At 41.3% G+C, this 17,524-nt stretch overlaps 1 protein-coding gene across 2 annotated transcripts in view; it reads left to right on the forward strand.

Moving 5' to 3' along the window:
- The window catches only part of SOBP (sine oculis binding protein homolog), a 163,444-nt gene that overhangs the window by 40,579 nt on the left and 105,341 nt on the right, over window positions 1-17,524 (forward strand). For both annotated transcript variants that reach the window (XM_047733768.1, XM_047733766.1), the window contains exon 5: window positions 2,116-2,267. In XM_047733768.1, the coding sequence (XP_047589724.1) occupies window positions 2,116-2,267 (152 nt within the window). The remainder of the gene's footprint in view (window positions 1-2,115; window positions 2,268-17,524) is intronic.

The raw sequence follows: 17,524 nt of genomic DNA on the forward strand, positions 1-17,524 counted from the left end.
TTTTTAGGGCTTTACTATTTTAAAGCAGCTAATCAATTGGGAACAATAGAAACCAGTAGTTCTCATTAGTTTAGGAATGACAGATGATTATTTTTAAAATATATTATTTCTAATCTAATTTAAAAAAAAAAACCTCCTTCATACCCTGAGGTAAATTATAGAGTTTTGTTCAGTTTTCATGTCTATAACATTTCACGTCTATAGACATTTCATGTAAAATGTCTATGTGTAGACAGACACCATATTAGGGACCATATAAAATAGAAATAAAGCTTTCTTTGACTAGGACAAATTATAAAATGCAATAATTGTACGACATGTGAATTCGTGTTATGACTCTATTTAAAGAAAGTTACGTTATCAAAAATGTTTGATTAATATCAAAGGTCATTTTTACATGTCTCATCTGGTAATTAACAATGGATCACATTATGTAATTTGTGAAAAAAAGTGGTCATTAAAATGACAATATTTATTCCATTAAGGTAAATAAAATGCTGCACATAGTTCTGAGTGATGATACTCAGGGGAAAAAGAGCCGTATCACTGCACTACAAATTAGTTTGCTTCTAATTTTGCAGGCTGATGACCGCACTGTCTCAAACCAAATCTTTTCCCTGGAAATGGAATGATTGCATGACAGACTGTATGAACCATGAATATGTCAACAACTCATGGACCAGGCCTTGCTTAGCAATTAGTCTTTGGGGGATTTTATTCAGAAATCAGATGACACTATACCAGAGTTTATTGGGGATTTTGTGATTATCATTCATGTCTGGAGCACGAGTCTGGGAGAGTTAAAAAAAAAAAATTCATAAAGGAAGAAGAAATGTGGCTGATAGTGGCAATCAGTCAGATGTACATACATTGTCAATTGGGAGGATCAGAAGACTCAAAATATAGCAAAAGTTCCTAGGAGGCAGCAAGAACCTATTTTGTAGACTTCTAATTAAAGTCTCCTTTCATTGCTCCCACCCCTAAATAGACCGGTATATCCCAGACTTGAGCCATTTGAATGTCACTGTCACATTTTTGTCAGAACTTCTTATCACCTGCAGTATGATTTACTCAATATATTTTGTTAGCTGACTCACTTTAAAAGCCTCTCTTTGCTTTAAGCAGTTAATATTCGTGATAATATGGGCTTTTTTCACCAGTTAAATTTGTTTTCTTTTCTTGCAAAGGGAAAGAAATGCAGGATTTTAATTATTGAAAATTCTCGCATACCACTTAACGTCATTCTGCACATCTCCATGACCTGGGCCGCAGGTCCAGCAGGAGCTGCTAGGACGACCAGCCTAGCCGAGAATGATCGTTACGGCTGTGTGGCCTCAGGTCTCATGCCTGACACCTCCATTACCATCCCTCCATTTCGGGACATGAGCTACATCACGTGGAGAGAATTTAAATCAGGCCTGTGCCTCCCTGAGGACACCCATGCAGGAAGGTTTTGTCAAAAGACACTGCTGAGTGAGCCAGGCTAGGGCCTTTCCATCGGTGGCATCTGGCCACTCACATCTTCCTTTTTTGACTTAGCCATACCACTTGGGAAGCATTACATCACAAGGGTAAATGCCACCCCATGTCTTCTAACAGTGGTAAGCACCAGGCTGACCAAGATGGAGCCTGGTTCCTGACCCTCAAGGTGCACAGGAGGGCATCACATTTGTGGGTTAGCACTCGGGCGTCCCACCTCTTGTGGCCCTCACAAGCTTTCAGCAGCACCTTTGAGGAAACGGGTCATTTTAGCAGCTTCATGACAACTGGGCCTGGCTTAACCAGGTAGAAAATGCAATTTTGCCAGGCTAAGAAGCCCCGGGAGCCCTCCTGGGTGTGCATTCATATTCTGGATTTTAAGTAAATGATGTTTTTTTGGAGACTTAAGAGCCAACCAAGAAAAAAAAAAAGAAAAAAAGGAAAAGAGAGAGAAAGCAAGCAAAAGCAAGCACTGAGGCTTCCCCTCAGGAGCTGGCTCCCCTACGGAGGTGAGAAAGCGGTGAGGTGCAGAAATTGAAATTTGGCCTCAGGTAGCTCTGTCAGGCTCAGGGTGTGTCTAAGTTTGAAGGGATGTTTGCTTCTGATATGAACATTTTTCTTATACTTTTATTATAGAAGATGATGTGTCAAATGTACAAATAATGTGTGCCTGGTGCCAGAAAGTGGGAATCAAGCGCTATTCCCTGAGTATGGGAAGTGAGGTGAAAAGCTTCTGCAGCGAGAAGTGCTTTGCGGCCTGCCGACGAGCCTACTTCAAGAGAAATAAGGTAAGAGCACTAGAGAGAGGCGGCCATGCAGGCCTCCCAAGACCACGTGCGCATGCGCCTCTAGCTTCTAGCTGAAAACACTGTGCACATTTTCCTTTGATTTTATTTTTTTCTGTTGTGTCTGTTCTCCTGCTCTGTCATTCTTAACCTTTCGGAATGAGGAATCCCCTTCTAAGTGTCCCCTGTTCTTCCGTTTCTCTGTCTTGATGTTTGGATTCTGAGAGGGTGAATGAGAATCGGGTGAGGAGGGACGCGGTGGCGGTGGTCGCAGCCGAGTGACATCGGAGGTGCCAGCGTCTCTCCAGCAGTAGAGGGGGTAGGCTAGAGTTCACGGAAGATAAGCGGTAGAGATGGCTTACACAGGCCGAGGAGCGAGCCACGGAAGCATGGCCAGGAAGCTTTAGTCCACGCAGTTTCATATTTGTTCCCAATGGGGATATTGCTCTGGCTCTTTACAAAACCTGATCCACAAAATTCGAATCAAGAAGAACGTCAGGTCTCACTTGATGCCTTATGTGCAAGTTGATTGAAACCGAGAAAAGGTGAAATAATGGATACCTGAACCAACATTCGCTCACACAGCCAAGCCTTGGTGAGCAGCCTGGTGGGTGAACACAGGGACAGCCATAGTTCATCAGTTTTTGTTTTGTTGTATTTTAAGACACCTCAGCTCTGAAAAATGTCCTTTTAGAATAGTATCAGCCACCACTGTTGAGAAATGGAATGCATGATGGTTTTACAATCTCACACACACAGACACGCACAGCTATTTCCGTAATCTTTAAAAGAACCGCTGTAGCATTTTGCCACCACTTACTGAAGTAAATTGCTACTTCTTGATTGTTTTCCATTGATCTGGAAAGCTTCCTTTAATTCATAAAATTGTCCACATTTTGCCAAGCATTTCCATTTCCATAATATGAGCTCGAAATCTTGTTTCTCGAAGCAAACAATTATTATTATTTTTTTTTAAAGTCTGATATTTATAATCCTGGAATGCTAATCTCGGGTTCACTGCATTGCAAGAAGCACTGTTGCAGCAAATTGTCTCCTGCAAATTTGGGTCACATCATTCTGCCAAAAAACATAATGCTGAAAGAATTAGGCTGCAGGAACCAGCGGGGTGGAATTTTAGTAGCAGTCTCGAAGAATTAGGCTCATAATCTTCATTGGAACAGGGAGGCAAGTAAGGAAATTGTTTGGAATTCTTTTGGGACAGTCAACAGTCGAGTTCATCTTCCCTCGGGAGGGGCCAATGAGATGCCAGAGGAAGGCGGTTAGAGCAACGCATGGGAGACACGTTTGTTTTAATATAGGAGGATTAAAATGATCTCTGAGATCCGGGGGCTCCTGTTTTGAATGCTGAGCACTGGGGTAACAGTCACAGGAGTGGACCCAGCACTTTCATCTTCAAAGCCCTACTTACCACAACAAAATACTTTGCATTCCAACCCAGAAGATGGCTAGAGAACAGGGGTTTTTGTCTTTCTATGGTTCTGAAGGATTATGGGTCTGAATCTTGATGGATGGCCTGTAGTGAGCACAATCAAGAGAGATGAATTTGTCACAATCCCTGTGATACATATTATCTTTTGCCAAACGACTTGACTTTAGTAAGCCTCTGAAATAGCCCAGAATACCATATATAAAAATTTATATAATTATAAATAACGTGTACTATTACATCATTATAAAGTTTAAGGTCGAACTGAATTTAAACTTCTCTAGCATGCAGTTTTAAAAGATACAGAACTGGGAGCCAAGATAAGAATTAGTATTTGGATTATACGTACGGCAGGTAAAATCCGAGGAGGACCGTTACCTTTTGCTTCCTGCAGGGAATTACCGGGGTAGGTCTTTGAACGTCCTGCCGAAGCTGGGAGTCACAGTGGCTTCAAGTTTAGCCAGTGACTTTGACAGCTGATCCCAGCAGCCCATTAGTGTACATACAATACCTGTCTTCTCCGCAATCTTCATGCTTATTTATGTATTCCAAAGCTCTGCTACACCATACCTTCTCATTTTTCAAATAGGGGAATAAAGCGGTCACATTGCTTGCTGGATGCTTTTTTTTTTTTTTTTTAATTTTAAGAGTGTTATCTCTGCAACAATATCCTATTGTATTACAAAAAACATGTACAGCTGCTGCATTTCTGTTAACTGATAGGATTTTGTGGTCATTTCATTTAGGGCTTGGGTTTCCTAATGGCTTGTATTCGATACCAGTCTCCATCCTGCTATTTCTAAGAACTGCTGTAATAAGCCCCAGGGTGTTCCCCACTGAAGACAATAGCAAATAGCTACTTTTCTTGTGCCGTTTAACCAAGTCTTTAGTCCTCATTATTAAAATTGTGGACTTCCTTAATCTTAGAAAAAGGGCAAAATTCTTCCTGTTTTGTCATAAAAGATTTTCCGGCTACATTCTGCACTAAATTTTAGATAGGCAGAAGGGGATGGAAAACAGAGTGGGTAATGTGTGTGTGGAAGGGAAATGTGCCTTAGGTGTAATGTAGATTTTAAAAAACATGTAAAGTTAACTATGCTGTAAATTATGCTTTATAATGACAGCCCGCTTCTTGGTGGATAGCATGCTGGGATCTAAAAATGGTCTCTAAGTTGAACCCAAATTGCATGCATAACTTTACAAAGAAAAATCCTAGTAGAAAAGGTAGCTAATTAGGAGCCGCATTCAGCTGACCTCTGTTTTGTGTCTGAGCAACACCTGCATTTGTGAATGTAAATTGGACAGCTGTGCCTGCGGTTCCCCTGCTCTCCTCTTCACAAATGCTTGGGTATGGAGGCAGGAATTGATTTGCTGCTAAAAACAAGGACAAAAATAGCCCAACTCTCAAAATGAAGGCCCCCTGAAAATTGGCTCTTTAAATTTCATTTACTTCTCCACCCTTCTTTCTCTGGGTCTCTGTGTCTGTTTGATGGAGTAGGTTAAGAACGTCATGTCATATCCGTCTCTCTCAAACCCTGGCCCTAACAAGTAAGGTGGGTAGACTCCAGCCAAGTTAACCCTTTTGGGCATGTAGTTTATATTTTTAAACTGAATAATAAAGTTTACAATTTTATTTGAAGGGTTGTTTGGATCACCACACAGACGTAGGCTTTCTTCACGAAGTTTCTATTAGGAGGGGGACTGTGAGTCACAGCTGTATTCACTTAAGGAACCTAACTACTAGCTTATACATTTCAGGACATCAGCTCTAAGAAGTGATAGTGTTAATTCGTAATTATATTTTGTGGACTCCTTATCCCCAACAGTCTCCATTGCTGGCTCCAAAGTTTTTTTAAATAGTGGGGAAGAAAAATACTTTTGTAGTCTATGGGCATTGGCTGAGCAATGGTACGTGCGTCTCATTACTCAATGCACTGGAGAATTTTCAGGGAACTAAGAGCTTGCTCTTTTCCCAGCCCCTTTTTGAGGCCACAAGTAGAGAAGGACTTGGGAACATTTCTAGCCTAGTGATTCGCCTAGGAGTTGAAAAGTTGCAGAGGTGTCTTAGTGGTTTTGCAAGAGATGCTCAGGTGTTTTGTGTCACAAACACCAGTTTTACTTTGCACAATAACACTTAGAAATTGTCTTTCCTGAGGGAGGATGCCTTGTAATCATTATCTCTTTAAAAACAAGAGTAACAAACAAGACCACAAGTAGTAGTCATCTCCAAATAGCCCGTGTTTGGTCTTTTTCCTTCTGCTTGGGAAAATATCTTATTATCTAAATTCATGTCCATAAATCAAGAAGGAAATAAAAATTCAAGACAAATGGCCAATGCCGGCAATGCAAATGATTGTTTTCTTCTCTTTGTTAAGATCTTAACTTTTAGTGTTCTTTATGGGTTCATGGCATTGATATTTTAGTAACAGACACAATTGCCTAAAAACACAAAAGTTTTACTTCCTTTGTCTAATTTCCCTGTAATTTGAAACAAGAATAGATAGAAATATTTCTTCAATGTCATAACGTTGCTGTTCACCACCAGACCATGGTGGGAAGTAAGCTGTGTAGATAAGGGATAACAGTAAGGATGAATTAAAGATTAAAAGGGTATAAAGAGAAACAACATTTGCAAATCATCTCATTAAATTGCTAGCCATCGTGATGATAATAACAACAAATATTTAAAGAGGGGAATATTGTATAATAAAGCATTTATCTCACTTTCAAATGATTTCCTACATTCACAGTGATTTTTTTCTTTGAAGAGATCCCTTTTGGAAAACCCATCACTAATTAGCATGTATCATATTATTTGAAGACACATTTTAATTTAGACTACAGTAGTCCTCCCGGACCCTGGGGGAGACCTTCTAAGACCCCCAGTGCATGCTTGAACCCATGGATAGTACTGAACCCTCCTGATACTGTATTTTTACCTATATATACACACCTATGATAAAGTTTAATTTATAAATTAAATACTATACAATAAGAACTAAAAATAGGACAGTTATAACAACATACTGTCATAAAACTTATGTGAATGTGGATTCTTTCTCAAAATATCTTTACTGTACTGACCTTCTTCCTGTGATGCTGTGAGACGTAGGCGTTGTGATGTAGTGCTAGGCCACTCTTGACCTTGTGATGATAAATCAGGAAGATCATCTGCTTCTAGACCACAGTGTACCACAAATAACTGAAACCATGGAAAGTGAACCATGGATAAGGGGCACTCCTGTATTGGTCTTTTTATTAAACTTGAAGATATCTTGGAAAAGGTTCTCAGTTTCAGACTTCATTATCGAACCTAGTAGCGCAGAAGAAATGTGTAACAGTCGCCCTGTAAATCTAGTGATTAACCTGGCTACTTTGTTCCCTTGAAACACCTACAAGATTTAATTTGCAACATGGTTATCATTCATGAAATTTGGGGGAAGGATGTTAAGAAATTATTTGTAATTAATGTTCTTAGACTGCCCAAATCTCAGGCCACAGACTTGTTTTTGCCAGTTGCTTGCAAATATTCTCAATTGAGCAGTAAACATTCCAGGGAAGCACCAGAGTTCTTCCTGCAGGTTCACCTGGAATTTACGGGGTGTCAGTGAGCCTTCTGGGTCTATCTCCCCTGGCCTGCAGCACGATCACTCTGGTTCTGCCTTTTGGATCCGTGCCACAGGCCTGTCCACTGGCTGCATGGTGGACAGTGGCCCCCGCTGCCCCACCCAGGGCTTCAGTATGTCGTCCAGGGGCCAAGTTCCCTCTTGGTCACAGCAAACAGGGACGTCCTCAGAAAGCTCTAGGGAAAGAACAACAAGCCCAACTGTTTTCTCATTCTGTGGTATTTTGGAATATGGAATGGAATATTGATGAGAGGCTGCAAACGAGAACCTCCGAGAAAAGCAATAGCAGAGGAGGGGGAAGGTGTTAGCCCTTTGAAACGCATTTGGGGTGGGATTCCAGCAGGAAAGTTTGGGGCAGCGAAGCAAGACGTGGGTCAGGTTAAAGTGATACCTGGGCTCTTGAAGAAAGCCAGAAAGGGTTCCAGGGCAGAGCTTCTGTAGTGTTGGGAGGACCTAGTTCCCCCCAACTGCCATCCAAAACTCGGGGGAGAGGCATGTAAGCATGTTTATCAGAACACTTGAACACCACTGAGAAGCGCTGGTTTAAGGTATACTGGGAGCACAAACAGAAGGGGGCAGGTAAGTTTTCTACTGCAAGAAAGGAATAGCACCCTGTCTAGTTTTTTTTTTTTTTTTTTTTTTTTTTTTTTTTTTTTTTTAAGATTTTATTTATTTATTTGTGAGAGAGAGAGAGAATGAGAGGGGAGAGTCAGAGGGAGAAGCAGATTCCTAGATGAGCAGGGAGCCTGATGCGGGACTCCATCATAGGACTCCAGGATCATGACCTGAGCCAAGGGCAGTCGCTTAACCGACTGAGCCACCCAGTCGCCCAACCCCCATCTGTTTTTTTAGTGGGCTACAGTTTGAAGGCTGTAGGGAAAACAGATAAATAATTTTAATCTGTGATCTAGAATGGATGTCAACTTCTGCATAATACTAGCTATTTTAGACTAAATATGAAGAGATGATTGAAACTCCAAATAGCTTCAAGCCCCAGTGTTTGTTCAACATTTCTGTTCAGCACACAAAAGGAAGGGGGGGTGGATTTTTCATGGATCTGAATCTGACATATTCTCGAATGCTGATTTTCAGACGCAGTCAGAGTCTGGCCATCCTTCTATGATAGCTAATGCTATACACTTAAATCAGGTTTCTCTCATTTGAACTGCCGGTAATTATCCAATCCATCTTGAAGGCACGCTCTCGTTTAGCATTAACCACAGTGTCAGATTGCATCAGCTACATTGTGTTCTGGTGAGTGCGGCTGCGGAGTGATGAATGGGCGTGCCTCAAGTTCATAGTCCGGCTGTCTGGTTGGGGGCAGTGGGCAGCTCAGGAAACAAATGAACAGGAAAAGTTCCAGTTATTTGGGACATGCTTTCTCCTAATCGATCCAGTCCCTTGCATCGCCAACTTTCTCACCTTGCTGCTAGTGGTGTTCTCGGTTTATTGGAAGAACAGGCATTTCAAGAATTATCTCATGGGTTGTTCTGATGTGCTTCTCCCATCGTGAGCTACCTCCAGCCCTCCCTGCACCGGACTTTAAAAGGACCGTGTCATGAGACCTTATTCATAAAGACCACAGGAGGGAGAAGTTTCTAAGAGTATTTAGTGTCCACAGAAACCAAGAGAGAAGGATTGTACATTTTCCTAGGATCGTAGTTAGGTTTTTAACTCAAATGCCTTGTTAAAAATGTGAAGTACCCAAGACAGGCCAGGTGGCTTGCCTTGAGATATTTTAAGGTAGTAGTTTGAATCCAGAATTTTTCTCATACATTTTTGCAATGTGTGGTCACAAAAGCTAGTACACTCAAGATGGCCATACTCGGGAGAGGCAAGCTGTAGGCACACCTGCGGTCTTTATCCCTGCCGCATCACACCGCTCCCCACCTCGGTCTCAGTGCCACCGGCTGGCTTTTGCACACAGAGGCAAACGTGTGAACTGGGCAAGCCACGTGGACTTATTTGTTCCTTGGGCTCTTGGCTCTTTGTTCCTATTATCACAGATTAGGATGGAATATAAAGAAGGTTGTTGTAGATGGCTGCGTAATTCCTGCCCCAGCAGTTGAGCTGGAGAATGGGAAATTCCTTAACATTACAATCCACTCTTAGAGTGGCCGTGTGCACAATGCAGTCTAATGTCTACTGACAGACTGCCTTTGGAGGTTACAAACGTCAGTCTGTTGCATTCTCTGTAAACACAGGCTGTGAGCCAGAGCTGGGCACGACTACAAGCACAGGAAGGCAGATCAATGGTTTAATGAATCCATAAAAGATCCTTGAACTCTGTTGCAAGGTACTCAGCACTCCAGTTAAATGAAACTCCTGTAGTCTTTAACAAAGAGAGAGATAATCAATGGCTGGGGGGTGGAAGCCAATGTCCGGTAATCACAACCTCCCAGAATTTGTGTTGCTGTCTCATTGCTGACAGTGGGTTAGCCAGACCCAGGTTTTGAGGCTCACTACTTCCATACTAATATTTTTCTCAATGTTTGAGCTGCATTTAAGCCAGAGACGACATAATCATCGAGTGCTGCCTCTGTAAGGACTCTTTTTTTAAAGCTATGGAATATTATTTAAATGACATTTCTTTAAAGTAATAAGATTAAGCTCCAGATTTATATTATTCTAACATGTAGTGTCTTTGTAAGGCATCCCCATGATGAAAAGTAAATAGGGGAATAAAATCCATTCATGATTAAGTCCTCTGACTGTCAAATTACATAGTGTTGGAGAGCCCTGATTAATCCTTGCATGGTAAAATATTCCTCATTAGTTTGCTATGGCTAAGGGTTAACCACTGCTATTATAAATTCAGACATTAATGTATTTTCTGCTTAATTCATCTTCTAATAGAAGAAAATATGGTTAGTAGATAGGAATTTTTTTTTTACCTCTAAATGTGCCTTGGAAACATTATACTGATTTATAAGAGAGCTTTGGAGGCATATAGGAGAAATCCTTCATAAATATGTTCAAATGAATTTAAAAGTATTTAACTACTTTTGATTGTAGAAAAACAACTGCTTTGACTTTGAAATGATTATTTTTTTCCCATCGAGGTAGTAGAAATTATAAGTCAAAGATTTTGCATCCAATTTTTGTCACACAAACTTGAGCTTTCCTAGTGTCTCGATTTCTTGATTAACTAATTAGCATTATGAGAGCTGGTCCTACCCTAATAAGTGTATTTTGGGGACTTGGTGGGTAATAGAAATTTTGAGGTATGACAATTGCTAGTCTGCTTCACAGGCTGATTGCCAGCCATTCTAGGATAAAGTGGTGATTTCAAATAAATGATATATTATCTGTGATCTATTTTGAGAGAATAAATTCATATTATCTTAAATAGGGTAAGCAGTTTTAAGACTGTGCATCCTACTCTAAGACCAGTCTTTGAAGGCCCTGATACTTTCTGTGATCACATGTAGGATTAAATATCTTATAAACTAGAGTGATTTAAATTGTTGATGTCAAAGGATTTGGGGATACAGAGACCCAGGGGTAGGTGAGATACAGGTGGGCAGATAGACATTTGTGACAACATAGATGGACCTTAGAGGGTATTATGATGAGTGAAATAAGTCAGAGAGAGAAAGACAAATACCATATGATTTCACTTATCTGTGGAATCTAAAAAAACAAATGAATAAACAAACGTACAAACAAACAGCAGACATAAACTCATAAATACAGAGGACAAAATGGTGGTTGTCAGAGGGGAGAGGGATGGTGGGATGGGCTAAATAGGTGAAGGGAATTAAGAAGTACAAACTTCCAGGTTATAAAACTAAATAAGTCACAGGAATATAAATTACAAAATAGGTCTATATCAATAATATTATAATAACTTTGTATGTGACAGATGGCAAGTAGACTTATCATGGTGATCATTTCGTAATGTGTATAAATGTTGAATCACTATCTTGGACACCTGAAACTCATATAATATTGTATGTTAACTCAGTTGAATACATAATACATAAATACATAATATTGTATGTTAACTTCAGTTAAAAAAGAAAAAAAGGGGAAAAAAAGCAGGGCAAATACTTAAAGACAAGGGGGATTTGCCTAGTAGGAGACAAGTCTCTGTGCTGCTTTTGTTTGTTTTTAGCCAAGATTAAATAAATTGTTATTTATTCATCCATTTATTTAAACAAATAAAAGATATACTGCATCTCCGTAATATGCTAGGCACTGTTTTGGGCTTGGCGGGTACATTGGAAAACAAGAGAAAAGTCCCTGCCTTAAAGGAACTTAGATTCTTTCTCTAAGGGAGATTGATAATATACAAGTTAAAAATATGTATATATGTAACAAAATTTTAGGTAGTGACAAGTGCTATGAAGAAAAAACAGAGTGAGGACATGGATGGTGATGGGGTGCTATGTTATATCTGGTGGTTATGGAAGTCATCCTTGAGGAGGTGATGCGTGGGTAGGGACAGAAAGGGGGATGGGGCTGTCACGAGAAGAGCTTAGAACAGAGAATTTACAAGAGGAGGGGGAGCAAGTGAGAGGCAGAGGAAGAGCCTTGGCATTTCTGAACAGCAGCAAGAAGACCATATTGTCTGGAGTTGAACGATCAAGGTGGTTGGGGCCAGATCACTAGGGCACAGAGCTACTAGTTTGGATTTTCTCCTAACTTTGATGGCAACTTCTGTGAGGCATTGAGCAAGATGTGTGACATGATCTAATCTTCTCTGTTGATTGGATCTCTGTTAAGGAAGTAATACATTTAAGATCCCAGGTGCAGAGAGGATTTAGGGAGTAGGAAAGGCAATAGCATTCCCATGGAGTTGGGTGTGTCTGGCAATAGAAAATGAAAAGTGTCAGATTCACTGAATTATTCACTAGTAATTATGAAACATTTCTCAGTAGCAAAAGTATGTTGAACTAGCTTAGGGGTTTTCTCTCTCTCTCTCTCTTTTTTTTAAAGTGTGGGGAAAAATGAACCAAGGATGGATATTGTTGGTTAAGTGTTCTGACATAGTGATTTTTCTTTCTATATGGCAGGTGGGGCTTGCACCTAGTCTAGAGGGGAGGTTAAGATCTCAGAAGGTAAGCTCAACGCAGAAACCAAACCTTGTTCTGGGAGACAGATCTATGGTATCCACAGGCACCCGCATGGCCCCTAGAAGTAGTGTGAGGGAAAGGAGATAGTAACTTTAAAGGGAGCATCTTTGGGTAAAGGGAGTGTTTTGAAGTTTATTTTATTCTAAGGGTAGACTTAATTTGGTGATAGTTATAGGCTATATCAGGATTTTTTGTGGGGGGAGGGGAGGCAGGGGGCATGGAGTATCAGGATTTTTAATGCAAGTAACAGAAGACCCAACTCAAACTGGTTAGACTTTAAAGGACCCAGCTCTGGGTCAATACTTACTCCCAAGCCTGTGCCAGCTCATCCAACCCTTTCTTGGTAGGTTATGCTTCAGACAGGTTGATCCTGTAGTGCAGTGGTTTCATTTCTTCCCATCTTTGTGCTTTTGTATATAGAGTGTTGGCTGTTTTCCAAGGCAAGTTCCCCAGAGGTCATGGGAAGGCTGCTAGCAGCAATCAGGCCTATATGCTTCCTTGTTCATATCCAATGAAAGACAGAGTGCCTATGTCCTAACATTCCAAGCAAGAGTCTTGAAATTCATATTTATTGTTTATGCTTAGGTCACATGCACATGCCTGAACTGGGGCTATGACCAGGGCAATGGCTATTCTGATTAGCTTGAGCCAGTCAGGGCTTCCATTGGATGTTAGAGTTAGGCTTATTTTCCTCTAAAGCCCATGGGAGGCGTGTGAGGAAAGGCAGCTACCAGAATGAAAATTTGGAATCTCTCTCTTTTTTAAAATATATATATATATATTTATTTCTTTATGTGAGAGAGAGACAGAGAGATCACAAGTAGGCAGAGAGGCAGGCAGAGGCAGAGGGAGAAGCAGGCTCCCTGCTGAGCAAGGAGCCCGATATGGGACTCGATCCCAGGACCCTGGGATCATGACCCGAGCTGAAGGCAGCCGCTTAACCAACTGAGCCACCCAAGCGTCCCTCTTTTTTTTTTTTTTTAATATTTTATTTATTTATTTGAGAGAGAGACAGTGAGAGAGAGCATGAGCAAGGAGAAGGTCAGAGGGAGAAGCAGACTCCCCGAGGAGCTGGGAGCCCGAGGCAGGACTCGATCCCGTGACTCCAGGATCATGACCCGAGCTGAAGGCAGTCGCCTAACCAACTGAGCCACCCAGGCACCCGAAAATTTGGAATCTCTTAAGAGAGGGAAGGGGTCAGAATGACAGCTGATGGTAGGTGCCGGCAGATATCCATGAGAGAGAAGGAGAAGGGACCTCATGAGGTTATCTCATGAGGTTGAATTCTTTACACAATGAATATGGCATGCCCATCTCCTCTTGTCATGTGGAAGAAGGTATCTGAAATCCAAATATGGATTGAGAGATAAAAATATGGTTAACATTCACCATAGGACACTTAGATGAACTACTTCTCTCTAGGACTAGCTATTTGAAGCCCTGATTATTAGAATGTTGTCTTTAGTACCAGGACAAAGTGCTGAATTGTTTTCTTCTTTTTGGACTCCATAGAATATGTGATTGCATGGAACTAAGATGAAGGGATTGTGTTTGGCTGTTAGATATGCTTATTTATGAAGAGGAACAATGGTACTATTAGAAGAGCAGATAGCACAATAAATAGTTCCACCAGTGTGAGTGGCCAGGAGAAGTTGGCCAAGGACTGTACTGGATATGGGGAGGCAGATACCTGGGACTGGGTGAGGCTGCTCTTACTCATCAAAGGTGAGTATGCCTGCCACATATTTAAGCTTTCTCTGTGGCTGAAAACTGTGCCTGCTGAACAGTAGGGAGTGGAGAATGTTCAAACAAATTGTGATTTAGTCTGAGGCTGAATGCATCAAGTTCAGGTAGCAGAAGGAGAAGAGACCTTGAAAGCCGCAACTTGCAAGTTATTAATTTATCTATATATTTATTAAGCAAAGATTTCTTGAGCAGGTACTATGTGCCGGGCACTGTGCTAGTTGTTGGCGTTCCAACGGACAATGAGAACCGGTTCCTGCCCTCAGGAAGCGGTGGAAGGCAGACATTTATTTATGTAATAACACAGATGTGAAATTGTCACTGTGTCAAGTGCTGTGAGTGTGTGGGCACAGTGCTGTGAGGGCCTCCAACAGGGAGATTTGATTAGTCAGGAGACCTGGAAGCTTCCTTGAGGAAGTAGGGCTTTCACTGAAATTCAAAAGATGAACAGATGTGAAGGAGGGGAGAAAGGGGACGGAAGAGCTCTCTGGGAAGAGGATACAGCAGCATGATCTAGAACCCTGGCCCTGATCTGCTACTTCTTTGCTAATTTCAGGTTCTTTGTGAGGGAATGGACCGTTAACCTATAAACAAGAAAAAAACCAGATATTCCCTGGAACAATAATCCCATTGATCCATTTGTTTCTGTCTTTGTTCATTCATTCATTCATTCATTCATTCATTCCGACCAACCTTGGGGATTTGCTGCTTGCCTACTAGCTTCTGCCTTCCTTGACTTTTCACTCTGCTTCATGGATGGTGGACTAGGCATAATATTACTAATTTATTTCAGGGAGTATTTTGACAGCCTGTAGCTCCTGAAGGTAGCAGCACTTTGTAAATAAATAATAAGAATAAGAATAATAACTCTAAGACCCTAAGTGTTTTTATTATCGAATGTATCAGGAAAGCAACAATAACAGCAGAGAAAAGATTGGGTGAAAATGCACTGATTTGGGGGAAGAAAATAATTAGTGTCTGACAAATATGGTTGGATGATTGAAATTAAATGGAGTAAGCTATTTTTTGATGGAAAGAGCCAGAGAAAGGGCAGATCCTGCCCACCTCCCCACCTCCCTCTGGGTGTGGGAAGAGACGTGGTTTTATTATATGTAGAGAGAACTATAGACCTATGTTACATTAATGCGAGAGTAGACAGGAAGTTTGGGTGATAAATCTCAGGATAGAGGAACGCTTACTGACGCCCAGGTCCCCAGACTAGAAAACTGTGATAAAATGGGAACTGAACAGCAGGTCTGCCAGCAAATAACAGAGGACGATTCTCAGGGCACAATGGTGTGGCGGGAAGGAAGGAATTCTCCTCCCTTTCTCTGTATTCTTTGTTTCAGCCTAGGATCTCATTTAGTGCCTAGGGTCGCGATGACCATCCCGTAGAAATGTGGTGATGAATAAATAGGCAGGTAAGTGGTTCAGATTTTATTTTCATGGGTCACAACTGGATGGTGTGGACACAGATATTCAAAATGGAGGGTCTCTGTGTCACTCTTCAGGATGCCCGCTCGAGGAGATGACCCTCCCCGAGCCTAACCGTACCTGCACCTGCCTCAGGTGATGGGGGATGGGCACCACGGTGCAATTCAGCTGGAGTCCGTGGCCCCTTCTCCAGTTCCAGTAACTTCTGAGAACCACATATAGTGACAGTCGTTTCCAAAAGAGGCTGATTTTAAAACTGTGATGAAAATGGCTAACAGCAGGCTGAAGGTTAAAGTAAAAAACTTAAAAACCATAAAATCTGCCTGGAGGCTATTTAAGCAAACTGTTTTAGAGGCACAGATGGTTCATATACCTCTGAGCCAAAAACAAAAAAGTAAAAAGGGGACAGTAAAGCTGGCGTGATTAAGCAGACAAGTATGAAAGTTTTATTAGTACGAAAAAGGCATCCTTTTGAAAAGTGAAAAATCTGTCTCTGGCAACTCGGAAGACATGTTAAAGACCAATGGGGAATGGAGAGGACACACAGATGACATCTCAGAAAGCAGCCAGAAAGTGCGAAAACATACAGCGCGCTTCCATACATTGGGTGTTGGGGGCTGTGCTCTAAAGAGATTAGAAAGCCCTGGAAGACAAAGATGGCGTATGTGGAGGGTGGGTGTGGCATCCCGTCCTGTCCTTTTGAGGTGCGGCAGTGTTTATAGGGATTTGATGTGACTTAAATTTGTGAGTTGCGTCTCCAAGGAAAAGGAGCTGGACCAAATCTGAGAAGCTTAAGCACCCCTAGTCAGAAGGCCCAAAGCATGTGAAGGAAGTCAAGTATGATGTTGCTTCCGGTACGACTAAAACATCGTAAGCATCCCTGTAAGTGCGAAATCATTGTGGTGGGAGGTCCTCCAGCCTCTTCTTTCAGTGCTTCCAGCACACACCTTCACGTATGCTCCTGTCCGCATGCACGGACACACACATATGCTTAAATAGAAACTTTCCTGGCTTGAGGTTGGTGAGTTTCCTTTATCATAACTGGGAAAGAAGTTAGGTTCTGAAAAAGAAAACTAACAGCGCACAGTGTGCAGGGCTGTCATTTGAGAACCCTCCTCTGAGAACAAAACAAAACAAAACAGTATTTGTGTCTTGAGTTAGCATTTCAATATAAACCTTAAAAAAAAAAAAGATGACTAAATGTAGCCTTGCAAAAAGTAAGGTAAGTTGTTTGGATTTTCAAAAATCCAAATAATTCACTTAGAGTTTGGCTGACTCCCTCCAAAGAGACCCTAGAGGAAAATAAATACTGAAGGCCAGGAATAAAGTCTTACCTTGGATTAAGAACCTGGGTAAGGAGTAGATGATATTCCTCAGAGTATGCATAAATTAATAGCATACTGTCCCAGGGGTTTATATTAGGAATAGTGTCACTTAATACACTGCTTATTTGGAAGTAGATGACAGGAAGGAAGGGAAGTTTGCTACTTTTTCTAAGTTGCTTTCATTTGAAAAACCACAGGGGATTACCTCCTCCCAGCTCCCTCCTCCTCCCCCCACAGCACCAAACCCTGCTCTACAAATGTACAAATATAATGAGGTAACCTGACATCAGATGCAATTCCATTCACGGAGCTGTCAGCTAGCACAAGAGGACAAAAACTTTCAATCTTCATACTCACTGATACAGGCTGGCTCTCAGCATCCCCAGAGAGGGGAACTTGTTTTGGTTTGAATGGGCTTCAATTGTGTTCCTTGCCTAGACTTTAAAAAAAAAAAAAAAAAAGGGCATTTAGATGTTTGCTTTAAAGATAGTTTTTTACAGTGGACAAAAGTATGTCAAACAATAAGCTTTGTCCCACCTTCGCAGGAAATGTGTAGTTCATCCTTCTTTAACCTGATTTTTATAAAAGGCTAATGCTGAACTTTGAA

The sequence above is a fragment of the Lutra lutra genome, chromosome 6 (genome assembly GCF_902655055.1).
Source record: "Lutra lutra chromosome 6, mLutLut1.2, whole genome shotgun sequence".
NCBI classification, from domain to species: domain Eukaryota; kingdom Metazoa; phylum Chordata; class Mammalia; order Carnivora; family Mustelidae; genus Lutra; species Lutra lutra.